The 23,684-nt window shown below is 35.9% G+C and overlaps 1 protein-coding gene across 1 annotated transcript in view; it reads right to left on the bottom strand.

Annotated features, from left to right (window-relative positions):
* The window catches only part of LOC121406993 (cytochrome c1, heme protein, mitochondrial-like), a 43,620-nt gene that overhangs the window by 14,974 nt on the left and 4,962 nt on the right, over window positions 1-23,684 (bottom strand). Inside the window, exons 2-5 of the mRNA XM_041597866.1 lie at window positions 23,365-23,409; window positions 18,385-18,533; window positions 12,462-12,588; window positions 9,072-9,189 (exon numbers count right to left, since the gene is read on the bottom strand). Coding sequence (XP_041453800.1) covers window positions 9,072-9,189; window positions 12,462-12,588; window positions 18,385-18,533; window positions 23,365-23,409 — 439 coding nt within the window. The remainder of the gene's footprint in view (window positions 1-9,071; window positions 9,190-12,461; window positions 12,589-18,384; window positions 18,534-23,364; window positions 23,410-23,684) is intronic.

The following is a 23,684-nucleotide window of genomic DNA, read 5'->3' as shown; positions in this document are numbered from 1 at the left end:
ATCTCCCATAGACTTTGTACACAAAGTGCATGATATTATGATGATGATGCACAGCATTTGTATATGTATAGTGCCATATATCTGTCAAAGACATGCAAAGGGGGATCTTGGAGGAGCCAGCCAATCTGGGTCGCCAAGAAGGGCGGGCACACAGAACTGTGACCCGCATGTCTCTCCTCCCAATATATAACTGAATGGGGAACTGCAGGTGGAAAACTACACCGGGGTTTCCTCCTACTCTTTTTTGAATAGTGCAGTGGGTTCTTAACGTGCAAAGGTGTTGACTCTCCTCTACACGGGCCTCCATTTAACGTCCTATCTGAGTGAGGGATGGAGTGTTTTCCACTGTAACATAGACTGCATCTATGAAACAGGGGAGAGATGTTTACGCACAATGCACTGGCTTCAGTCATCTGTTTCATATACACGTAAATTAAACATAAATAATTTTCTAGTCAAAAGTTCTAAAATCTGTATAGAACCTTGTGAACCTAATGTAGCTCTCAGATGGAACAAAAATAATCAATATCAATCAACGAATAAATATTTTTTTTGTGAGTTTTGAAAATATATGAATAAATTAGCATATTTAATGAGTTTCAAGATTCTGTGTTGAAATTTTGCATCACCACATTGAGCTATCATATAAAGCAAACAAAATTGAAATTGATCAACAAATGAAGAATTTTTTTTGTGATCAATTGATGAATAAATTTTGCATTAATTAGCATAAGGCCAAGTAATAAAAGAAAGTAGTTGATCGTCCGGGTTTTTTGAGAGCGGTGATGAGTCCTTACTATTTGCTATCTTTTTTTTTTTTTTAAAAACAAGGAGGCATTTTCTCGGCCCGTTTTTTGACATCAGTGATGAGGGAGGTCCTTACTATTTACTATTTTTTTTTGCTATTTTTTATTCAAATGGTTGTCAGGCCATGTCAAGCTCGAAATATGTGATCGATGCATGCTCAATATTAATGATAAATGAGTAGAAATGTATATGCATAATATATAAACATACAATTGATTGGAAATCTATGGAAAATGTATTATGCAATAAAAATCTATTGATGTATTTATACTGATGTATATCGGTACTGTATTGTAAAACAAAACGTTCATGTCAAGTGAATGATTTAAACATTATTCTATATATTGTAAAGGTAAACAAGTGGAATGCCTCTGGCCGTCTCACCTGCATCCCGCGGTTCAATATAGCAGCAGTGCTGACTTTGAATACTACTCTAACTCGCACAAGATGTTCAGTGATACATGCAATGTTCTCGCCAGGTTCGCTCTGACGGTTGTCGGCGCGAAGCGACGCAAGCCGCGCAGCGGCCTTGGTGCGTGCGAAGCACGCACGGGGGGAGGGGGGTGTCCCCCCTCCCGCGCGAAGCGCGGTAGCTATCGAAAATATCAATATCTATGAGCTTAGATTGCTGCTAAATGCATCACATTTTATGTCTGTTTAATGCTTTTCCGGCCACACAGCCGTAACGGTTGCGCGAATTGCGATTGAAGCAGAAAGGCAATTACTTAGATCTATAACTTCAAAAGGTGAAAGGAAATGTCGATCTCATTTTATACTTACGGTTCATTGATTTATGCACATTGATGGCATCAATAAATTAAGTCCATTATTTCAATGTTTAGATCGCTACATCCTTGTAAAAGTGCGATTAATTTTGTGAATGCGTGTTGCTTATGTCAATGACCGACTACATCTACGGACCGCATGCGTAGCCCTTTGAGCTTGCGCCGTGTCATGCGCGCCCTTACGAAATCCAAGGATTGTTCCGACTTTGTTTGGAAGCATCGGAAGATTTCTTCCGAGGCTTCCAAGTAATGGACATCGGTATTCATGAGACGGGGTCCCCAATTAACTTATATAATTTGCATGAATTTTTGTTTTGTTTATTCAGATACTCACTGAAACTAACTCTCATAAGATTTCTGTTGATGATGTTTACACTTATACTCTGTTATCAAGATTCTTTTATCACTGTCAATTATTGCTGTGTTTGTTCGTTACTCACCTATGAAATAATGAATGTGCTCATCATGAGCGCGAGAATTATTTTAGTCATTCATAAAACTTTCATATTACGATTTTGTTATTAATTGCGATTTATGTTTTGAAAGTATAGGTTAATTGATAGGATTTTTTTTTTTAGGTAATACACTATGTAGGCCTACAAATACAGCGTACAAATAAAAAAGAGAGAGGAAGAGGGGGGGGTTGTAGACGGGAAAGAGCGATAGGGGAGGGATCGTGGCGTGGACAATGACAAGGGGATATGGAGATCGTGTGTGTGGGATTGGTGAAGAAGTCAATATTCGAAGCGAATATATCTTTTTAGAATTCTACTGATGATGATGGCTGAATAATCTTTCTTTACATTTAACCCTATCTAGGCCGGCGGGGGGGGGGGGGGGGCCTCGGAGGCCCCCCCCTCAACAAATCGCGCGATATTTTCGCCGTGCGAAATTTTTTGACCGCGCCGCTTGCTGAGTTTTTACTTTCAAGTCTTGCGCAACTTTTGAGACCAATTTTGCGTCACCCGGGTACGTGGTTCCGAAATTACGCAACATTATGTAAGTGCATGTCAGACCGAAAATTGCTCAAAAACGTGATTTAGTGTACAAAGTCAATGCAAATTGTGTTTTCAACCAAAATTCATAAATGTATGATTATTTTTAGTTTTGCTAGTCTAAATGTATTCATTTTATGATTTTTATGATCACAGAAGAGTCCTCAACAAATTTCATTGAAAAAACAATGAAAAACAAAAGGTCAAAAAAACAAAGAAATACATAAGAAATTGCAAAAAACAATACATAAGAAAATGAGTTGATATCACAATTTTTTTCATGTACTCTTGCTAAGGACACCACAAAGAGTTTCTATACCAAAAATTAGTACATTTGGAGCTTTATTTAGGGAGTTAGAGGAACAAGTATGATTTCGCATACTAATTACGCATATATTAGCATAATCACTTAATAGTGATTCGCATGAAATAAATTAATATACAATCTTGTAGATTATGTCCCAGACAACCCGCGTGCCAATTTTCGGCGCGATCGCGCGGTCGACGGCCGAGATCTTAGGGGGGGGGCCTGGGAGGCCCCCCCCCCGGCCATAGGAACTCCCAAAATACCCCGGCCTAGATAGGGTTAAATTTAAAAAATATTTTCTTGCATCATGAGTGGGAAGATCGAGGTACGTGATTCAATAAATTGCATCAAAATATCACTTTAGGTGAGTAGTTTTAAATTTACAAAAATTCACGTTTAAAAGTTTATTAAAAGTAAAAATATTTTCTTAATTGTAGTATAGCACTCATCCAGCGTAAACAACATGAAGAATATTTGAGGTCACGAAATCAGCTGATTCGCACTCAAACAACAGGTTATAAAAAGGTCACACACGTGGCACACATTCCAGGGTGGGAAATCGGGAAAGTTTAAAAAATATTTTCTTGCATCATGAGTGGGAAGATCGAGGTACGTGATTCAATAAATTGCATCACAATATCACTTTAGGTGAGTAGTTTTAAATTTACAAAAATTCACGTTTTAACAGTTTATTAAAAGTAAAAATATTTTCTTAATTGTAGTATAGCACTCATCCAGTGTAAACAACATGAAGAATATTTGAGGTCACGAAATCAGCTGATTCGCACTCAAACAACAGGTTAAAAGGTCACACACGTGGCACACATTCCAGGGTGGGAAATCGGGGGAGCGTTTCATGAAAGGACTTGTCGGACGTTTTATCCGACAAGTCCTGTTTTATCCGACAGTTACTACAGTAAAAGTGCTTATCAACCAATCAGAATCCAGGAAAGTTGTCAGATCTGACAACTTGTCGGACAAAAATATTGATGAAACGCCCCCCGGGAAAGTCCGTTCAAGCACAATGATTGGCTCAAGCCCAAGATAATGAATACTAATTAGATCACATGCCATCGGCTTTGGCGCGTCTTGTTCACATTCCAACTCATTTCATGAATATCATCCACTCGCAGTAATCAGGCTAACGACGTTGTAAAGCTAACTGTATAAAAGCACAATTCCGATAGAAAATATAACATCAGTGAAATTGAAAAATTCATCCAACGATATTCAAATTATACTAGCAACTCATTGTGGGCGTAAACAACGAAATACATATCCTCTAAAACGTTCACACAATTCGTGAATGAATTGTCAATCCCCCTGTGTACTTCCATGGACCTACCTATCGAAATCTATTGAATCACATACCCCTCTCGACCCAAGGTGGATTTTTCAATCGCCATAAAGATTATGCAGCCACAATGATCAATCACAGTAGACACATCCATAAATGAATATTAATTTCATTCGCTCCGAACATTGACTTCTTTTCGCCAATCCCCTCCTCCATAAAGTCACAAACATCCCATCATTTGCCCACGACCACCCCCCCCCTCCTTTATTTTTTCTTTCTCCTTCACACAAATCAATTTCAAATAATATTTTATTTTAAAACGTAGTTGTTAAGCAAAATTCATAAAGCATTCACTGTGATGATTAAAAACATTTGTCAGGACCGTGACAGGTGCGCTCATTATTCAATTAGCAGGCCATGAGCAATAAAGAACAATACAAATGAAAATACACTGTATGTAGGTATAAGTCACATTAAAAAGATGAGTTGTAATGATGTGAATGATATTAATAAAGAACATTACTTATGAGAATTGTAACAGATTCAATGAATATCTGAAAAAAAAAACATTCAAACTGAATTAGTTTTGGATCCCATTTAATTCTGGAAGACTCGGATCCCCAGATCAAGGATTTTGATGCCATGTGCGATTTTTTTTCCTGAATGTGGTCGTTGCGAGCGCTAGTGCAGTACACACCGCACAGTGGGCCGGGGCGAGACAAAACTGCGCCAAAAGTCATTTTGGGCGATTTCAGATTTTTAATTTTTGTCATGCCCAGCTGAAAGACAATACTTTGAAGAATATTTCAGCAAAATATTTCATTCCGGAATTTGCATAAAGGTTGTTAATTTCCTCCCTCAAATCGTAAAATGTGAAATTTTGCGAAATGTCGCGTATATGACATCCTAGTTGAAAAACAGGCCATTTCACCGGAGGTTTTTCATGTAGGAATCTGAAATGGCTCCCTCATAATCCTGATATATTATTTTTTCGTGTGAAAGGGTTCAAAGAAGATAAAAGACACATTTTAAGAGGTTTATAGGATGATTTTTCCTCGAAATAGGCTGAAAAATCCATGTTTTTTGCATTTACAATAGAATAGTTTAGATTTCCGTCTAAATTCTATAAACATCATTTTTCCCGATGTCTAAGCTTTAAGTCGATACCAAATTTAGCTGCCCGTATTTGCCCGTTTTTATATTAGAGCCGATTGAACTTGACACAACACACCAAAAACCTGTTCAAAAACGGTCATTTTTATACCGCGCAGTCATCTTTAGCGCACCGCATGGGGGTACATTGCCGTTCGCTTTTGCGCGGCGAGGACGATTCCCTTTCCATTCCATGAAAGTGACATGAATTCCGGGCTTAATTTAAACAAAATAAATGTTGCTAAAGCAAATAAGGGCTATACCCACAACTCTTCCAGGGAAAAAAACTTACTTGTAGAATAATTGCATCCCAAAACCTTCGTAATAGTGATACATTCGTGGTGTTTTATACTCTGCGTTTTACACAAGTCAACACAGCTTGATAAAGCACGGTTAATATTTTTCAGATTTTAAAGTTTTTTTTGTTTATAAATGTAATTAATAATCATTTTGATGCAATAAAAATTATTTTCGGCATCTCTTAAAACATTTTTTAGGCATAAACTAACATTCACTCTGGCCAACTTTAAAGTCGCACATAACATAAAGTTTATATACTACACTATGTAATTTGTGTTTTCACAGATATTTCAAGTAGCCAATCAAAATTTGGTATCAAGGTGACGTCATATCGGCTTCAAATTATGTTCAGTCGATTCTACGCCCAAAATTACCCATAATCAACATGTTAAAGTAAAAATCTAACACGAAATATAATTTTGGCGCACTTTCAACCCATTCTGGCCCACTGTGCACCGTCGCGAAATTAATCAACACTTTGAAAAAATCGGTGTAGAGATCAAGACTTTGGAAATTATGGAGTAAAATCGGAATATAAATGTGAATAAATCATTATGCTGTAAGTAAATGAGTTGGACATTATGTCAATCCATTCTTTGGCTTTGTCATTATCAACGTGATCTTTGATTAATTTTCTCAATTCGCTCGATCTAGGGAGTGTCATCAGAAAAGCATTCAATGAATTCATGTACCATAGTCGATGTGTAGGCCTAACGCCGATGTAGCAAAGGCTGGGACGAGATGAAATTAAAATCCGATCGAATTTTGATATTATTTTTGACACTTTATTTTTGACAAAATAAGTGATAATATCCGGGGATAATATCAACTGAAATTCGTAATAATCTGATAATTACATTGCCCAACCCAGTAACCTACGGTACATGTACCCCTCTCAACTCACTTTATTTTTGAGCGTATTTACTACCATTTTAAAGACGTACGGTACCGGTAAATAATGTGAGCAATGCGATACCCAAATGCGAGGTAAACATCTTCGCGCTTCCCACAAAAGAGATTGGGCCTCGAGTCGAGATCGTATCGTATAGCGTAGTGAGTCAGTCAAAGAAATCCCAGGAAGAAATCTTGGACGAAATAATCGTCAAGTTTATTTTAGGATCTGAAAAGCAGATTGTGTTATTAAATATATTCAGTTTTTTTTGTAGATCTAGGCCTGTTTTACAGTTGTCGGCCATGGTTGTCGGGGAAGTTCACGGTTGTCGGATTTCCCCTGAAAATTTTCAGGGTTGTCGGCGCCCGACAACCGTGACGCGTGGTAGCGAGAACGTTGGATACATTGTTACTCTAATGTCCACTTTTTATGAACTAGACCAATAAACTTATGTACAGAGATATGATGGGAATTCAACAGATATCCCCAATTCGGCCAAAGTTCATTGACCCTAAATGACCTTTGACCTTGGTCATGTGACATGAAACTTTTATAGGAAGTTCAGTTATACTTGATTAACCTTATGTCCAAGTTTCATGAACTAGGTCCATATATTTTCTAAGTTATGATGACATTTCAAAAACTTAACCTCAGGTTAAGATTTCGATGTTGAATCCTCCAACATGGTCTAAGTTCATTGACCCTAAATGACCTTTGACCTTGGTCATGTGACATGAAACTCTAATAGGATGTTCAGTAATACTTGATTAACCTTATGGCCAAGTTTTATTAACTAGGTCCATATACTTTCTAAGTTATGACGTCATTTCAAAAACTTAACCTCAGGTTAAGATTTGACGTTCAGTAATACTTGATTAACCTTATGGCCAAGTTTTATTAACTAGGTCCATATACTTTCTAAGTTATGACGTCATTTCAAAAACTTAACCTCAGGTTAAGATTTGATGTTGACGCCGCCGCCGTCGGAAAAGCGGCGCCTATAGTCTCACTTTGCTTCGCAGGTGAGAGAAAAAGGAATGGGGGTGGGGTCATTACCATGGAGCCATGTTTAGTTTTCCAGAGCCAATCTCTTTTTTCGCTCTGGGCATGGTTTCGCATTGCAGTTTTCCAGCTGCTTGTATATTCATTTAGCCTACATTTTGTTTAATACTGTTCAATTTTTATTAATTTTTTCATTGATATCAAATGTTAAATGATGATTGAATTAATTGTTAACATAATGTTTATTATTTCATGCTTGTAACTGTAAGTGTTAGATCTATTTACTAATTTTTACAATTTTCCATCAAGTTGAATAGCTCAAGGAAGAATAAAATTTATCAAATTTGAACAGAATTGGCACTTCTTGGAATTCCATTAATGATTTTCAATCTTAATAAAGAATAACCCACTTGAAATTATTTTTTTAAATATTCAATGCAATGCCTGCTGACGTTAGAAAACTCGCCAGAAAATTCATTTCACAAATTCATGTTGAACCAGCAGTCAATAACATCATCCCAGCACACAAGTCATGCATTTAGAGTCACAACAAGCAAAGTCAATCACCGTAACACACATCAAAGTTCTGGTGCTATCACTCACCAAAAAACCCGCCGAAATACAAATTTACGTCATTAAAATTTAATTTTTCTGCGCCATATTTCCAAAGCACGCGACGGATTAGTTCAGATTCAGGAAGTTGTGTCCCCGAAAATGCACTAAAAATGAAGAAATCCGTGATCTTCCCCGAGTTTGCAAACTTTATTTTCTCGCTAATTTATGATGGTATCTTCAAAATTCCAATAGAAAACCAAATCAGAATTTTTTTTCTTTCTTGCAGTTAGGCAATATCGGACTTTGCAATTGTTTTTGAAGTTGCGAGAGAAATCCCAAAGCACATGAGAGCAAATCATTCGCCAATTTTGTCTTTTTTTCACTATTCAGCAGCCATAAAAATAGTAAATAACAAGAAAATTGATGCTGCAATGAAAAAGGGAACATCAAAAAAGGAACATCACAATTTTTTTTTTTTAGCCAATTTTTGAAAATAGTAAATATCAAAAATTTCCATGCAGCGGCCAAAATAGATGCGCGTGAGGACGATCAACTACTTTTTTTTTACTTGGCCTAAATAATTTTCTAGACAAAATGTCAAAATTTTGTGTAAAAATTTGGTGAACCTCATGAAGCTCTACCAGATAGAAGCAAACAATTCAAAATCAGTCAACAAATGAAGAAGCATTTTTTTGTGAATTTGGAAAAAAGCGCATAAATTAGCATATTTAATGAGTTTCAAAATTATGTGTAGAAATTTGGATCCCCCACCTAGTGGTACATGTATCATATTAAGCAAACAGAATAGAAATCCGACTTGAAATGGTGAAGAAAAGCATTTTGAAATTGTTGACAGACAACAGATGCCATGCCACAAGCTCATCTGGCCCGAAGGTCCAAATGAGTTAAAAACTAAAGCAGTAAGATTGTATATATGTCTGCCAATCAAAGAAAAAGCTACAAAAATTTCGAAACTTACCAGCATTGGCAGCCCTAGCAGCCTCATCATTGGCATATGGTTTGGGGAAATAATCTGACAGTTTGCCTGGTCTCTCAAACATCTCCCCTTCTTCATCAGGACCATCAACAATTTGGTACTAAATAGCAAAATAAAACATATCACATAATAATTTAATGAATCTATATGGTTTTTAATCATAATAGTCAGAAGAGTTTTTAAAGCAGTTATGAAGCAGCAGCATTGGTGGCACCCTTACCATAACCCATCTCAGATCTTTAAGTACTCAAAAGTGGCAAGGCTAATAACCTGAACTGCAACTACATGTAGCTTATGAGCCTTTAATATGATATGATACAATACAATACTAATGGGCAGTTCCACGGTTACGGAGTGACATTCAGAAGCAACATTTTTGCATTCAAACAAAGATATCACCAATATTTGAACAGTTATTTGCAAGGAAATGGTACCTGACAGTAGTTGATGAAACCCACTTTTCAAAATAATAAAATTCATTATTTTGATCTACTGAATTAATGAGATATGAATATTCATAATCATGGTTACGGAGTGACGCAAAATGGACATGCATATTTCAGGAGAAAAAATATTGCTCAAACTCTGTGAATCTTGAATTGCTATGTTGTTCTGGCTTTAATATGCTGCATTACATTAAAAAATTGGTGAATTATTTCATTAATTACAACTTAAAACGTAAACCCATTCCTGGTTATTGAGTGAGGGTTACGAAGTGACATGAGAAATATCCACCCACAAAACAATATAAAATGAACTTATACTTTAAAATATTTTGTTTGATATGATGTAAAATGATGACCTTCAAATTATCCAAAAGAAAATTTCACAAAACAAGCAATAGTTTTCTGTTAAATTGAAATTAAGTAAAAACAATATAAGTAGTCCCATGTATAGAATTTCTTGTCTGGTTCCGATTCTCCTATAAGGAGATACGTAAGAAAAAAAAATGTGGCTAATTATGCTCCCCTTTTGTATTTAGGAATTTCCATATGAGTTTGATAGAAAAATTTGATCCAGATATGAATAGAGCCAATACAAATTTTTGGAAAATGTCCACTTTTGCTTGGAATTGCCCGAATACAATTTTAATACTTGAAATCATATCAATCTCTGATGCCTGTAAACTATTATATCCCAAATTTCATACTGATTATTTCAAAATTATTTTGAAAATTCAAATCCTGACTTATTTAGTTAGTTTTTAATTAACTTTAATATTTGGTTATTTTCCCCCCAATGATGACATCACTTTATTGACTCAGACCTTTAGTTTGCCAAGGAACCTGAAATTTCATTCATACATGTACATTTACTGACACTTATAATAACCATTAAATTTAAATGAATATTTACTACAGATTTATACTGTCAAAATTTTCAGGACATTCAAAAATTTAACCTTGGTTACATGTATGTGTTTTTTTTATATTGAAGGCACAACATGATCAAATTTCATGGATGCAAACTGACCTCTGACCTTGGTCATGTGACTTGAAACTAACACAGGGTGTTCAGTGGTATCTAATTATTCATATGTCCAATATGTCCAAGGTTTATGAACTAGATCCCTAACCTTTCAGTTACAATGGTAATTCAACTAATGGGCAGGTCCAGGCTACATGTATTTTGCTTGTGACGTACGGGACATTTAGAGACTTTAAAGTTGTGTAACATAAGAAATAAATGCACAACAGAGAATCTTTTATGGATTTTGGAAGGCCAGTCATGCCCTCTTTATTCATAAAAAAAATCAGTGATCTATAATTCCATTAACGATGTAATATTTAATTAATATGCAATGTGACGTACAGGACAAGACGAAAGTTGATTTTTTGGAAAAAAAGTTTGTCATTAAAACTCTGTGAATTAGAATAAGGTGGAAATCTCTCATTATCATGTTTTCATCTTATATCTTATCAAGTTTCATTAGCCGTGAATGAAATGATAGAACTCATTGGTGATATCATGTAATAGCTCAAAATATAAACAACCGCGCTGTGACGTACGGGACATTTGTCCATGTGTTAAACGAATGCGGAAAGTGAAATTTAATTAAAATTTATAATTAACTTGATGCAAACCAAAGTAAGTTAAGTTTTACATGGATTATCATGATTGATATATATTTCTTTAATAGCACACACTAAAACAAAACATAGCAAACATTTCACGACCTTAAAAATATTATGAAAGATGTCTTGCAAATAATTCCATGTGTAAAACGAATGGGGAAATTGAAATTTCATCAAAATTTATAATTGACTCAATGTAAACCAAAGTAAGTAAGTTTTACATGGATAATTATGATTTATATATTTCTATCATAGTATATGATTAAACAAAACATAAAAATTTTTATGACCTTATAATTATGAAAGATTCAATTAATAACTTAACTTATTAATACTAATTAATGTTATTCATTACAAATTATAAGTTTATTATCAGCCTTTTACCAATATTCAACCACTGATATAATATTATTTATCTCAATTTACATTATCTTTGCTCCTTATTGAAAAATAACCCTAATAAAAATCATGTAGAAATCCTATGGTGTGTCCCGCACGTCACACATTTGTCCCGTACGTCACAAAACTTAATTACCTGATACAATTTAACATGAACGTAATTCAGTAAATTCACTTTAATTTTTGGATGTATAGTAATATAAATTAGAACTCTCCAAAGTTTGAAGAAAACTGTTCAACTTTTTCTTAATTAGAATCTAAAAAAGAAACCTATGCTAAATCGTGACGTACGGGACACTGCTGGTTGGACACCAGATAATTAACTTAATTAGTTTTCAAAATCATTTTTTCTCAAATGTTTGCATGAACTTAGCACAAGTCCCCACAGAAGTATTTTCAAATATATAATTAGCATTATCTGCAGATCAAAAAATGTGATGTCCCGTACGTCATGCTAATTGAGGATTACTTGGAATCGTGACCTTGGCATTCATTAACTTTACGTTTTAAGAAGAAAAAAAATATAAGGCAAAAAAACTTCAGAGTATAAGCTTTAAAATGACAACCAATATGTTAGATTTAGGCAAAGATTTAATTTTGGCTTCAGAGGGGACAATAGCTTGGACCTGCCCTTATACACCCAACATACCAAAGTTCATTGACCCCAATAGACCTTTGACCTTGGTTATGAGTTCTGAAACTTGGGAAGGATGTTCACTCAGTATAAATGCTTCATTACCTTCATATCCAAGTTTCATGAACTAGATCCATATAATTTCAAAGTTCAATAACTTAACCTTTGGTTAAGTTTTCAATGTTGAAGCTGCCAACACCATAAAGCGGAACCTAAGAGTCTAGCTCTGCTATGAAGGAAACAAAAAGGTGTGATTCATCTCACCTCCTCAGCTATTGCCTTTGCTTCTGCTTCAGTATGTGTTACTCCTACAAGGTTACGGAAAGCAAGATACTGCATACTGTGACAGGCTGAGCACACTTCTTTATACACCTGATAGCCTCTCCGTAAACTGAGCAATGGACAAAACATATCAGAAAATTTGTAACCAGGGTTGAAAATAGACGACAGCGACAAGTGGTTCCGCCCTCGTGTACATTGAAATCGCTCTCCCAACTGCCAAGTACCAAGCAACTCCCAACATGTAGATTGCTCCCGTCTGCACATGTCCAGTCTAACATTTACAGCTACCGGTACATAGTAGTCAGACAGCCAGGTCAGCGAAACTGCAGTTTTTACTTTCATGGATTGTCACGTTCTGACATGTAACTGAGTGGATTTTTTAGAATCACGCGCGGCGCTTCAAAAAATGCGTTATCGAGTTTCAAACTCTCGATATCCTGGGTAATATTTTTCAAAATGCTGCGCTGCACAGGCAGGTCTTGCCGTAAATTTGATAGTAAAAATTTCCCTTTTTATTTGATTAATTTTGAAGATACCATCCTAAATTTGCAATACGTAATTTGTAATATGTATATACGATATAATATGTTCTGCACATTTAACTAACCAAGCCCACAAGTGTTTTCGCCTTGTTGTTGTTGTATAAAAGAAAAAAAAACAAACAAGTGGAATGCCTCTGGCCGTCTCACCTGCATCACGTGATTCAACATAGCAGCAGTGCTGACTTTGAAAACTACTGTAACTCGCACAAGATGTTCAGTGATACTTGGTTTTGGTTACTCTTATTTCCATGTTTTATGAACTAGACCAATACACTTTACAGAGATAGGATGGTAATTCAACAAATACCCCCAATGTGGCCAAAGTTCATTGACCTCACATGACCTTTGACCTTGATCATGTTACCTGAAACTTGCACAGAATATTCAGTGATACTTGATTACTCTAATGTCCAAGTTTCAAAAGTCATATCAATAAACTTGCAAAGTTATGATGGTAATTCAACAGATACCCCATCATGGCCAAAGTTCATTGACCTTTGACCTTGGTCATGTGACTTAAAATGCGGACAGGATGTTAAGTGATACTTGATTACTCTTATGTCCAAGTTTTATGAACTAGACCAACATAACTTTCAAAGTTATGATGGTAATTCAACAAATGGGTCAATCCATGTCAAATCAACCAATGCTTGTCACCCGACCCTCTTCGATTTTCTTTAAACTCGCACCAAATGTTGCCCCAAGTGTCTGACGGAAAAATCTGAAATATTTTGCCCCAATGTCAAATGGTTGCTAAGATACGGCCTCCCATAGCAACCAATGCGCACTCAAAGAAATTATTTTAAATGAAATTGCCTATTTTTGATTGACTACTGCAGCAAAGTTTGATTGATTACAGTCTTCATTTTAAGTAAATTGGAAGAACTTTTTGGTCTAAACATGCAGAGTATACTGTAGCGCGGACCTGTCAACCGGATTTCGCACACGAGGTCACCGAAAATGGCGTTAAGCATCCGTGTCAATGATTTCAGAAGCATGTTTGGAGGCTCATAAATCCAAAACTAAATTAGCTTGGAACCAAATATTATGCACATTTATGGACTTTCATATACTCAACAGAATTACAAAAAAATTGACCCAAGAGTGCGTGTCGTTTTCCTGTAGGGCGCCCTCAAAGTTGGATTTTTTTCAAAAGATGCCAAGTTCAAGGTCACGGATCACCTCCCGTCCCATCGAGGAGGGGGACCAATTTCTGTGTTTTGATAGACATTTACCCATATTTTCAAGTGTTACTTGAGAAATTTTGCTACCGGAATGTTTAGGGGCTGATTTGCGTATTCCAAAATGGTCGTAAACACCCTAAATTTGACGTTAATGACATATACATGCTTTTCAACACTTTTCAAATTGTGATAACTCAAAGATGAAATGCCAAAAAACATTGATATCTTCTGTGATGATAGTCTGTAATTGGTATTAAAAGGATATATCTTCAGAAATAGTTTTTATTGTTGATAATGACCTTGAAAATACACCCAAAATTCAATAAAAACAGTAAATTGGCTAATTTTCCAGAATCATATGGCATTCAAATGGTGTTTACATTGACTTTCAAATTTGTGTCATTTCAATACAAAGGGTGAGCTTAAGCCAAAACTTGAAAGACATGTTCAACTTTTGTTCTACTTTAAGCAACATGAAATATTTGAACTCAAAACTATATCATTTGACCTTGAAATTATTCCAAATATAGCTAATTATTGCTTCATAAGTAGCATATTCAAATCGTGCGTGTACATTGCACTTTGCAACACATTTCAAAATGGATTTTCTCATAGAGAGAATACCTGATCAGACTGATATTTGCAGTATTGGTAGTCTGTAATGAGTTCTTGGAGGATCTACAATTTAAGTACGTATTCTCTCAGGACAATGACCTTGAAAATACAGCTGAAAATCATGAAAATCAATAAATCATACAATTTTCATTAATCATCAAGTGTTTTTACCCACTTTTAATTGTGTGTTATTCCATCTTAGATTGTGAGCTCATGCTGATAATTGCAAATCATGTTCCACTTTTGGTCTACTTTAAGCTACATAAAATATTTGAACTCAAAACCTTATCATTCGACCTTGAAATTGTTCCAAATATAGCTATTTGTGCTTCATAAGTAGCATATTCAAATCACACGTGCACTTTGCAACACATTTCAAAATGGATTTTCTCAAAGAGAGAATACCTTATCAGGCTGATATTTGCAATATTAGTAGTCTGTAATGAGTTCTTGGAGTATCTACAGATCAAGGAACTATTCTTTCATGACAATGACCTTGAAAATACAGCTGAAAATCATGAAAAATCAATAAATCAGACTGAACTAAAAACCATATTATTTGACCTTGAAATCATTCCAAATACAGCTATTTGTTGCTTCATAAGTAGCATATTCAAATCGTGCATGTACATTGTACTTAGCAACACATTACAATACTTGGAAATAATTTCAAGGTCAAAATGATATGATTTTGAGTTCAGTCTGATTTATTGATTTTCATGATTTTCAGCTGTATTTTCAAGGTCATTGTCATGAAAGAATAGTTCCTTGATCTGTAGATACTCCAAGAACTCATTACAGACTACTAATATTGCAAATATCAGCCTGATAAGGTATTCTCTCTTTGAGAAAATCCATTTTGAAATGTGTTGCAAAGTACACGTGTGATTTGAATATGCTACTTATGAAGCACAAATAGCTATATTTGGAACAATTTCAAGGTCGAATGATAAGGTTTTGAGTTCAAATATTTTATGTAGCTTAAAGTAGACCAAAAGTGGAACATGATTTGCAATTATCAGCATGAGCTCACAATCTAAGATGGAATAACACACAATTAAAAGTGGGTAAAAACACTTGATTATTAATGAAAATTGTATGATTTATTGATTTTCAAGATTTTCAGCTGTATTTTCAAGGTCATTGTCCTGAGAGAATACGTACTTAAATTGTAGATCCTCCAAGAACTCATTACAGACTACCAATACTGCAAATATCAGTCTGATCAGGTATTCTCTCTATGAGAAAATCCATTTTGAAATGTGTTGCAAAGTGCAATGTACACGCACGATTTGAATATGCTACTTATGAAGCAATAATTAGCTATATTTGGAATAATTTCAAGGTCAAATGATATAGTTTTGAGTTCAAATATTTCATGTTGCTTAAAGTAGAACAAAAGTTGAACATGTCTTTGAAGTTTTGGCTTAAGCTCACCCTTTGTATTGAAATAACACAAATTTGAAAGTCAATGTAAACACCATTTGAATGCCATATGATTCTGGAAAATTAGCCAATTTACTGTTTTTATTGAATTTTGGGTGTGTTTTCAAGGTCATTACCAACAATAAAAACTATTTCTGAAGATATATCCTTTTAATACCAATTACAGACTATCATCACAGAAGATATCAATGTTTTTTGGCATTTCATCTTTGAGTTATCACAATTTGAAAAGTGTTGAAAAGCATGTATGTGTCCTTAACGTCAAATTTAGGGTGTTTATGACCATTTTGGAAAGCGCAAATCAGCCCCTAAACATTCCGGTAGCAAAATTTCTCAAGTAACATTTGAAAATATGGGTAAATGTCTATCAAAACACAGAAATTGGTCCCCCTCCTTGATGGGACGGGAGGTGATCCTTGACCTTGAACTTGGCATCTTTTGAAAAAAATCCAACTTTGAGGGCGCCCTACAGGAAAACGACACGCACTCTTGGGTCAATTTTTTGTAATTCTGTTGAGTATATGAAAGTCCATAAATGTGCATAATATTTGGTTCTAAGCTAATTGAGTTTTGGATTTATGAGCCTCCAAATATGCTTCTGAAATCATTGACACGGATGCTTAACGCCATTTTCGGTGACCTCGTGTGAGAAATCCGGTTGACAGGTCCGCGCTACAGTATACTCTGCATGTTTAGACCAAAAAGTTCTTCCAATTTACTTAAAATGAAGACTGTAATCAATCAAACTTTGCTGCAGTAGTCAATCAAAAATAGGCAATTTTATTTAAAATAATTTCTTTGAGTGTGCATTGGTTGCTATGGGAGGCCGTATCTTAGCAACCATTTGACCTTGGGGCAAAAAATTTCAGATTTTTCCGTCAGACACTTGGGGCAACATTTGTTGCGAGTTTAAAGAAAATCGAAGAGGGTCGGGTGACAAATTGTCTGAAAATTGGTTGATTTGACGTGGATTGACCCAAATACCCTCAATTCGGCCAAAGTTCATTGACCCTAAATGACCTTTGACCTTGATCATGTGACCTGAAACTTGCACAGGATGTTCAGTGATACTTGATTACTCTAATGTCCAAGTTTTATGAACAAGACCAACATACTTTCAAAGTTTTGATTGTAATTCAACAAATACTCCCAAATCGGCCAAAGTTCATTGACCCTAAATGACCTTTGACCTTGGTCATGTGTCGTGAAACTTATACAAGATGTTTGGTGATACTTGATTAACCTTATGTCCAAGTTTAATGAACTAGGTCCATATATTATCTAAGTTATGATGACATTTCAAAAACTTAACCTCAGGTAAAGATTTTGATGTTGATTCCCCCAACATGGTCTCAGTTCATTGACCCTAAATGACCTTTGACCTTGGTCATGTGACATGAAACTTTAATAGGAAGTTCAGTTATACTTGATTAATCTTATGGCCAAGTTTCATGAACTGAGTCCATATACTTTTTAAGTTATGATGTCATTTCAAAAACTTAACCTTAGGTTAACATTTGATGTTGACGCCACCGCCGCCGTCGGAAAATCGGCGCCTATAGTCTCACTCTGAGACAAAAATGGCTCCCTAAAAATAAAAGGTAATGTTAACACCATAACTCTTTCTGGACTGAGCAACTTCTTGACATCTTTTGCCTTTAAATATCACCTTCTGACTATTTAAAAGTGAAATTCTGATGATAGTATAAAAAACTCTTCTCCATGCTATGCACTTTTAATATTCAATCAGGAAACCAAGTGCTGCTTACTAGTAAATGGGCTAGTTTACAAATAGAAAAACATAATATTGATGCAATCTAATGATTTGTAATTGCTTGTACAAGTCACTTGTCAAAGCCGAGATTATATTGCTTTAATAACAAGTTAAACATTTGTATCAACAGCAAATCAAAATGGGGTGGTCTCTTTCAGTAGAAAAATTGCTCACTCTTATTGAAACATTTTTCTTTGCTTGTTAACCTACTAAAACCCTCCAAAGGCATACATGTATATTCCCTTTTCAATATTTTTCGAGAGGAATCTCATGGCTTCTCTCTCCTACAGTTTGCCTTTTATCTTGTTATTTTTCTAAATAGGAATTAATCATATGTTACCAACCTAGCATGATCAAATGTGCTGAAGATTCCACTATGAGGCCATTGAAGTTTGGGGGGATGTAATTCATATTCCTCTGCACTGACCGATATATGAAGAGCAGACACCAATCCAGCACCACCTGCTGTTAATGCACCTAGGGTTACCAGTGCCTGATATAAAGGGAAAGAAACAATCAATGGCTACCATACCATGGATTAAAAACAGGTAATTATGTGTTTTCATGGGGAATATAACAGAAATTGCCTGAGACTATTAACAGGCTTAGCTAAGAAAAAAAAAAAATTTACATAAAGAATTCATTTGAAAAAATTTAAAAATAATAATTAAAGAATGGTTAGCAGTTGTTTAGTTGATTTTTAGAATGTATTAGGCCCGTTTCGGGTACACGTGTACACGTGTACACGCACGGTCAAGTCAGTGCACGTGTACTAAATTCCATCACCGTGTACACGGTAGCATCTGCATAAAGCTTGCGTGGGACTGTAAAGTCTTTGAACAAGCTCACAGCCTCACATTAATTCTTAGTTCTAAGACACTGCACATGTTTTAATCACTAATATGTCAATATATTTCAATTATAACCTTCCAAAATCGCCGATTTAATCCACATTTATTCTGGAGACTCAAGTTTTTGTACCACACGAAATGGGTATGCTCCGGTCAGTGCAGGGCCCTAGTTAGCGCCGACGTTCGTTGGATGCGCATTTTGCATACTGTACCGTACATACATGCACAGATCGCTGCAGAATTGAGTGTAACTGAAGTTATCGATTGATTTTCATTATTTTATTGCCAATTTGAGGAGCGTGTGTTTGTAGGCTTGTAGCACATGTGTATGAGCGTATAACACCTAACGAGACTCTCGAAAGCGTTCTTCAATCACTTTTAGAGCCAATTTGAGAATCACCAATTGCGACAGCGATCATTGCTCCAGTTACGTGTTATACGCTCATAAACATACATCTACATCCGATTCATTGATTAATAAACTTATCTTTGTACAATAATTAAATCTCAGCTGAAAACCAACAATTATGATTATCACTTACACAGGAAAGCACACATGTAGGTGGGACAGTGTATCATGTAATATTGCTTCGAAAAATACCCAACATTTGATGGAATTCCATGGTTATTTCGTAAATTTCTCATCAATTACCGTAAGTAACGGTGTATTAACCGCACCTTTTTCTCGGCGGGATAGAAGCAAAAGTCGGGGGTGCGGTTTATACACGGTGACGGGTTTGAGCCGGCCCGCCGTAACCCCTCCCGTACATGTACGATGTCTGCCAGTTCACAACACATCGAGTGGCCGGGCGTAGCCGCCCAGGCAATGTCGTTTACAGGGGTATGAGCCGCGGGTAATGGGAAGCAATTATTACGATCTTAATTAGATATTGTCAAAAACAAACGCACCCACCTTCATGACACTAATTTTGACTTTATTCTCAATTCAAAGTAGTGAAGTTCCCTGGCTAAGTTAAAAGGGACGCCAAGCAAACTCGGTAAAATTTTGTCACCGCTGAGCGGGAGTTGAGTGAGCTTAGAGATTGCGTTGTAATCACTGATCTCTATAAAGATCAGTGGTTGTAATATGGTTAGTGCGACTTAAGCTGGCGCTATTAAAAGTTCCGTTTCGCGCCAGCTCGTTTTTTTTCCTTCCTGTTTGCTCTTCATAAGATACCATGTAAACCACGCACGAGAGAGACAGACGGCACGAAGCCGTAAAAAACAACTGGAAAAAAATGTCAATTTCTTTGTTTCTTGAACTTTCCTGTAATCCCGTATCCAAAATTCATGCTAAAACATCAAATTTCTGAAAGTGATTGTGAGGTTGTGATGCAAGAAATGTGAATGTTTCTTCCTCCTACGCTGGGAAAGACACAGATCATAATTTGATAAGATGTATTGGCATGACTGCTACTGTATGTAGTTTGCAATGAAATGGCAGTTCTGTGTGTGTGTACACTGTGACTGTGAGTGAGTGTGTAAGTGGCCAATATTGGCGGGATCGTTCTTTCTTTCTAACATTTGTAGATGAATTGATCAAGAACAGCAGATTTCCGCATACCGGTAATCTCTTTGGATACTTAACTTTGAAATCTTAAACTTAGTTTTTGTTTCTTCGTACCTCAAATATGCATGTAAATGTGAGAAGTATTTTTTTTTTTTTTTTTAGTCCAAAGTTGGGGGTGCGGTTAATACACGGGTGCGGTTAATACACCGTTACTTACGGTACACATTTTCTTCCAGAGCCATTTGATTTGGCACATATATATATGTACATGTACAAACACTTTGGTAGAAATTTTATTGGATTCTGTTTGAAATCATTAAGAGACTGCACAACTGGGGATGTGTTTCACAAATATTGAAGTAGATTTATGAATTATCAAATTTTTAGTTGCATAGTTTATAAAAGGCATGAATCCAATGGGCAGATCATGCCCAGAGGAGGCACACTACTGTGTTTCATTAAGATTGCCATACAGTAGCATAAGTGCGACTTTGAAGTCACACTTAAATCTTTGTGGAACACCCCCTAGTATTTACCTTTTGAACTCAATATTAGGCCTACCAGTAAATGAGCAAATACTATAGTAGAATACCGGCCTGAAGCTATGTGACTTACCGTAAAAAACATGGGTTCTTTTTAATAAGTTCCATCATCTTTCTACATGTAGTACTTGTAGGCTACAAGCACTAGAAAGATGCAATTAGCCACCAAACTGAAAATCATTGAACAGATAAGTGATTCGCTCGACTATATGTCTCTGCACTACATTCCTCATATATACACTGAAAACATTTGAAATATCAAAGTTTGTAGTATTTTTCCATCCCATCCGCGTTACCAGGAATGATAATTTATGCATGTTTAGTCGTTTATTAAATGTAGTTTGTTTTGTACAGATTATAAAATGTAGTGTTGTTATCTAGAAAAAAAATCCCGGTCCGAAACCGTCCCGGCAACTTCAAAATTTCCTTATCGGGATCCCGAATCCCGAAACATATCTCCACGCACAAATGCAATCCAAAAGTGTATACCTACATTTCCAGCCTTAAACCAAGGACTGGCGGTGCACCAGACAGTCAAAGCATAGAACTATTAACTGTTAGCTCCATGGTCAAAGTGTGCATGCCACCACCGCAAATTGTAAACATTCACTCAAAACATGGGGAAAATAATGATGAGACAGTCAAAGCATGCCACCACCGCAAACTGTAAACATTAATGACCACTGACATGACCCGAATTATGTTTGAGTCGACCCAGCTGCTGATCTGACAGTCCAATAACACACGTGTCGGTACGGTGCCACTGATCTGTGGTCGGTGCGCACGTGGTTGACAGTTATAAGCAAATTGCGTAATGTCTTGTCAGTGCGCCTGTGGCCCTAGCTAGCCCGGAATTTTAACTTTCAGTTTCACTCTCTCTCTCGTAACTCTGAACAGTATGATATCACCAAGGAGATATCTCCTTGATATCACTACTACTGAGAAAAGTGAATACTATCTTATCAGAGAAGCTTATTTGGAAATTTACACAAGATTAGTCCCGGCGGCCGGCACTTCGCATCAAAACAACAAACTCATTTTTTCTTTAATCATGAATTACTTTCGATCGAGAAAACATTATTTGAATAGATACTCAGACTATTCACAGTAAAAAAATATTTTGAACAACTATTTAAATATTAAGAAACATTGTTTAAGCCAGTCAATATACAACTGTTTTTAAACTATTAAACCAATAGAATTTTTTAAAAACTTTAAACAGTTTGTTTTTAAATATTTTTTGCAATTTCCAACGATATCATTTAAAACTGTTAATATCATTGATAATTTGTTTGATGCATTTAACAACATATTTTTACAACATATAGGGTATGATATGACTTTCAAAACAATGTTGTTTCAAAGTTTAAACAACGCCACTTTAAACATCGCCAATTCTAACAGCGTTTTGGTACAATTTTATAATTTAAGTCGAAATATATCTAGGAGAAATGATTTGACCATAGAGCTATTAACAGCTCCATGATTTGACCAAGGAGTAAGAGGTGATATCTCCTTGATTTGACCGACTGGTTTGCAATTGTAAACATCAAGTCAACAGATGACAGATGGTCCCCAGTCGTGAACGACCAAGCACTTCCCGTAACCCCCCCCCTTCTCTCTCTCTCTCCCGGCTCTAACCAGCTGAAACATGATGCGCATTCGTCTAGTTGTTATTTGCAAACCCTTTCGCAAAAAAATACCCCAACGAATACAATCATCACAAAATTAATGGCGACTTTTTTTAAATGACTAAATTTGCAAATACTCATAGATCATCATCGTCAATTGTTAGTAAATTATTTCATGATAAATTCACTAGTCCATACATATCGTAGCAGATTCAACTCGAAAGTATGGGGTAAATGAATGACTCAGTAAAACGAACTGAGGTGAAAGAGGTCTGCACATGAGACTATACAGTAGACGATTGTTGTCTGCTTAGATCTCTCGGAGCCGTGTGCAAAGCTAGATTGCGTGCATGCTCATGCGATCGACGAGTACAGATTGCGTAATATTTCGAGGTGCATGTGCACACAGCCAGTTGAATCTAAATTGTTCTCTCGTATTTCGTAAGTACAATTACTAATTAGGGAAATATTACAACATGAATTTGGCCATTGTTGATTTATTTTCCTGCCGGGATACGGTCTAAGTTGATTGATCCCGGAACCGTCTCGGAACCGTCTCGGAGCCTCAGACCGCTGGGAATTCATCCCGATCCCGGACCGACTGACAACACTAATAAAATGTCAATGTTTTTCCTTTCTTTTGGTACCTACATATATCAAGTCAGAACATATAGCTTGGACCTGCCCACAACAAAAAGCAGAGAAACACATGAAGGGTACATAATAAGCCAATTCCATTTTTTAGAAACATAAACAAATACATTTTTGAAATAGAAATTTTGATACTTACAGCCTTTTTTGACCTGGACATGTGAGCGAATCCACTAAGCTGTGCCTGTAAAAAACAAAATATTATGGAGTATGGTTCACTACCAGAATTCATGTGCACTGCTTCCTATTGTTCTTCGCCAACGTTACCCGACGCACGCGTCTTTAACGTTAGCGAAGAACAATAGGAAACAAGATGGCGGCTTAAACATCGGGCAAGTCTCTTCTGTCTTTTCACAATATTTTTCTCATTTTTTTTATGAATTCTTGTTCAAAAATAACAACAAGAGCGTAGAAATGAATTTTTATCCCATGTACATGATTTAGGGCTAGATCTGTTAG

This window comes from Lytechinus variegatus, chromosome 2, assembly GCF_018143015.1.
Source record: "Lytechinus variegatus isolate NC3 chromosome 2, Lvar_3.0, whole genome shotgun sequence".
Lineage (NCBI taxonomy): Eukaryota > Metazoa > Echinodermata > Echinoidea > Temnopleuroida > Toxopneustidae > Lytechinus > Lytechinus variegatus.
The sequence above is the reverse complement of the archived record's forward strand: the minus strand, read 5'-3'. Positions and strand labels throughout refer to the sequence as shown.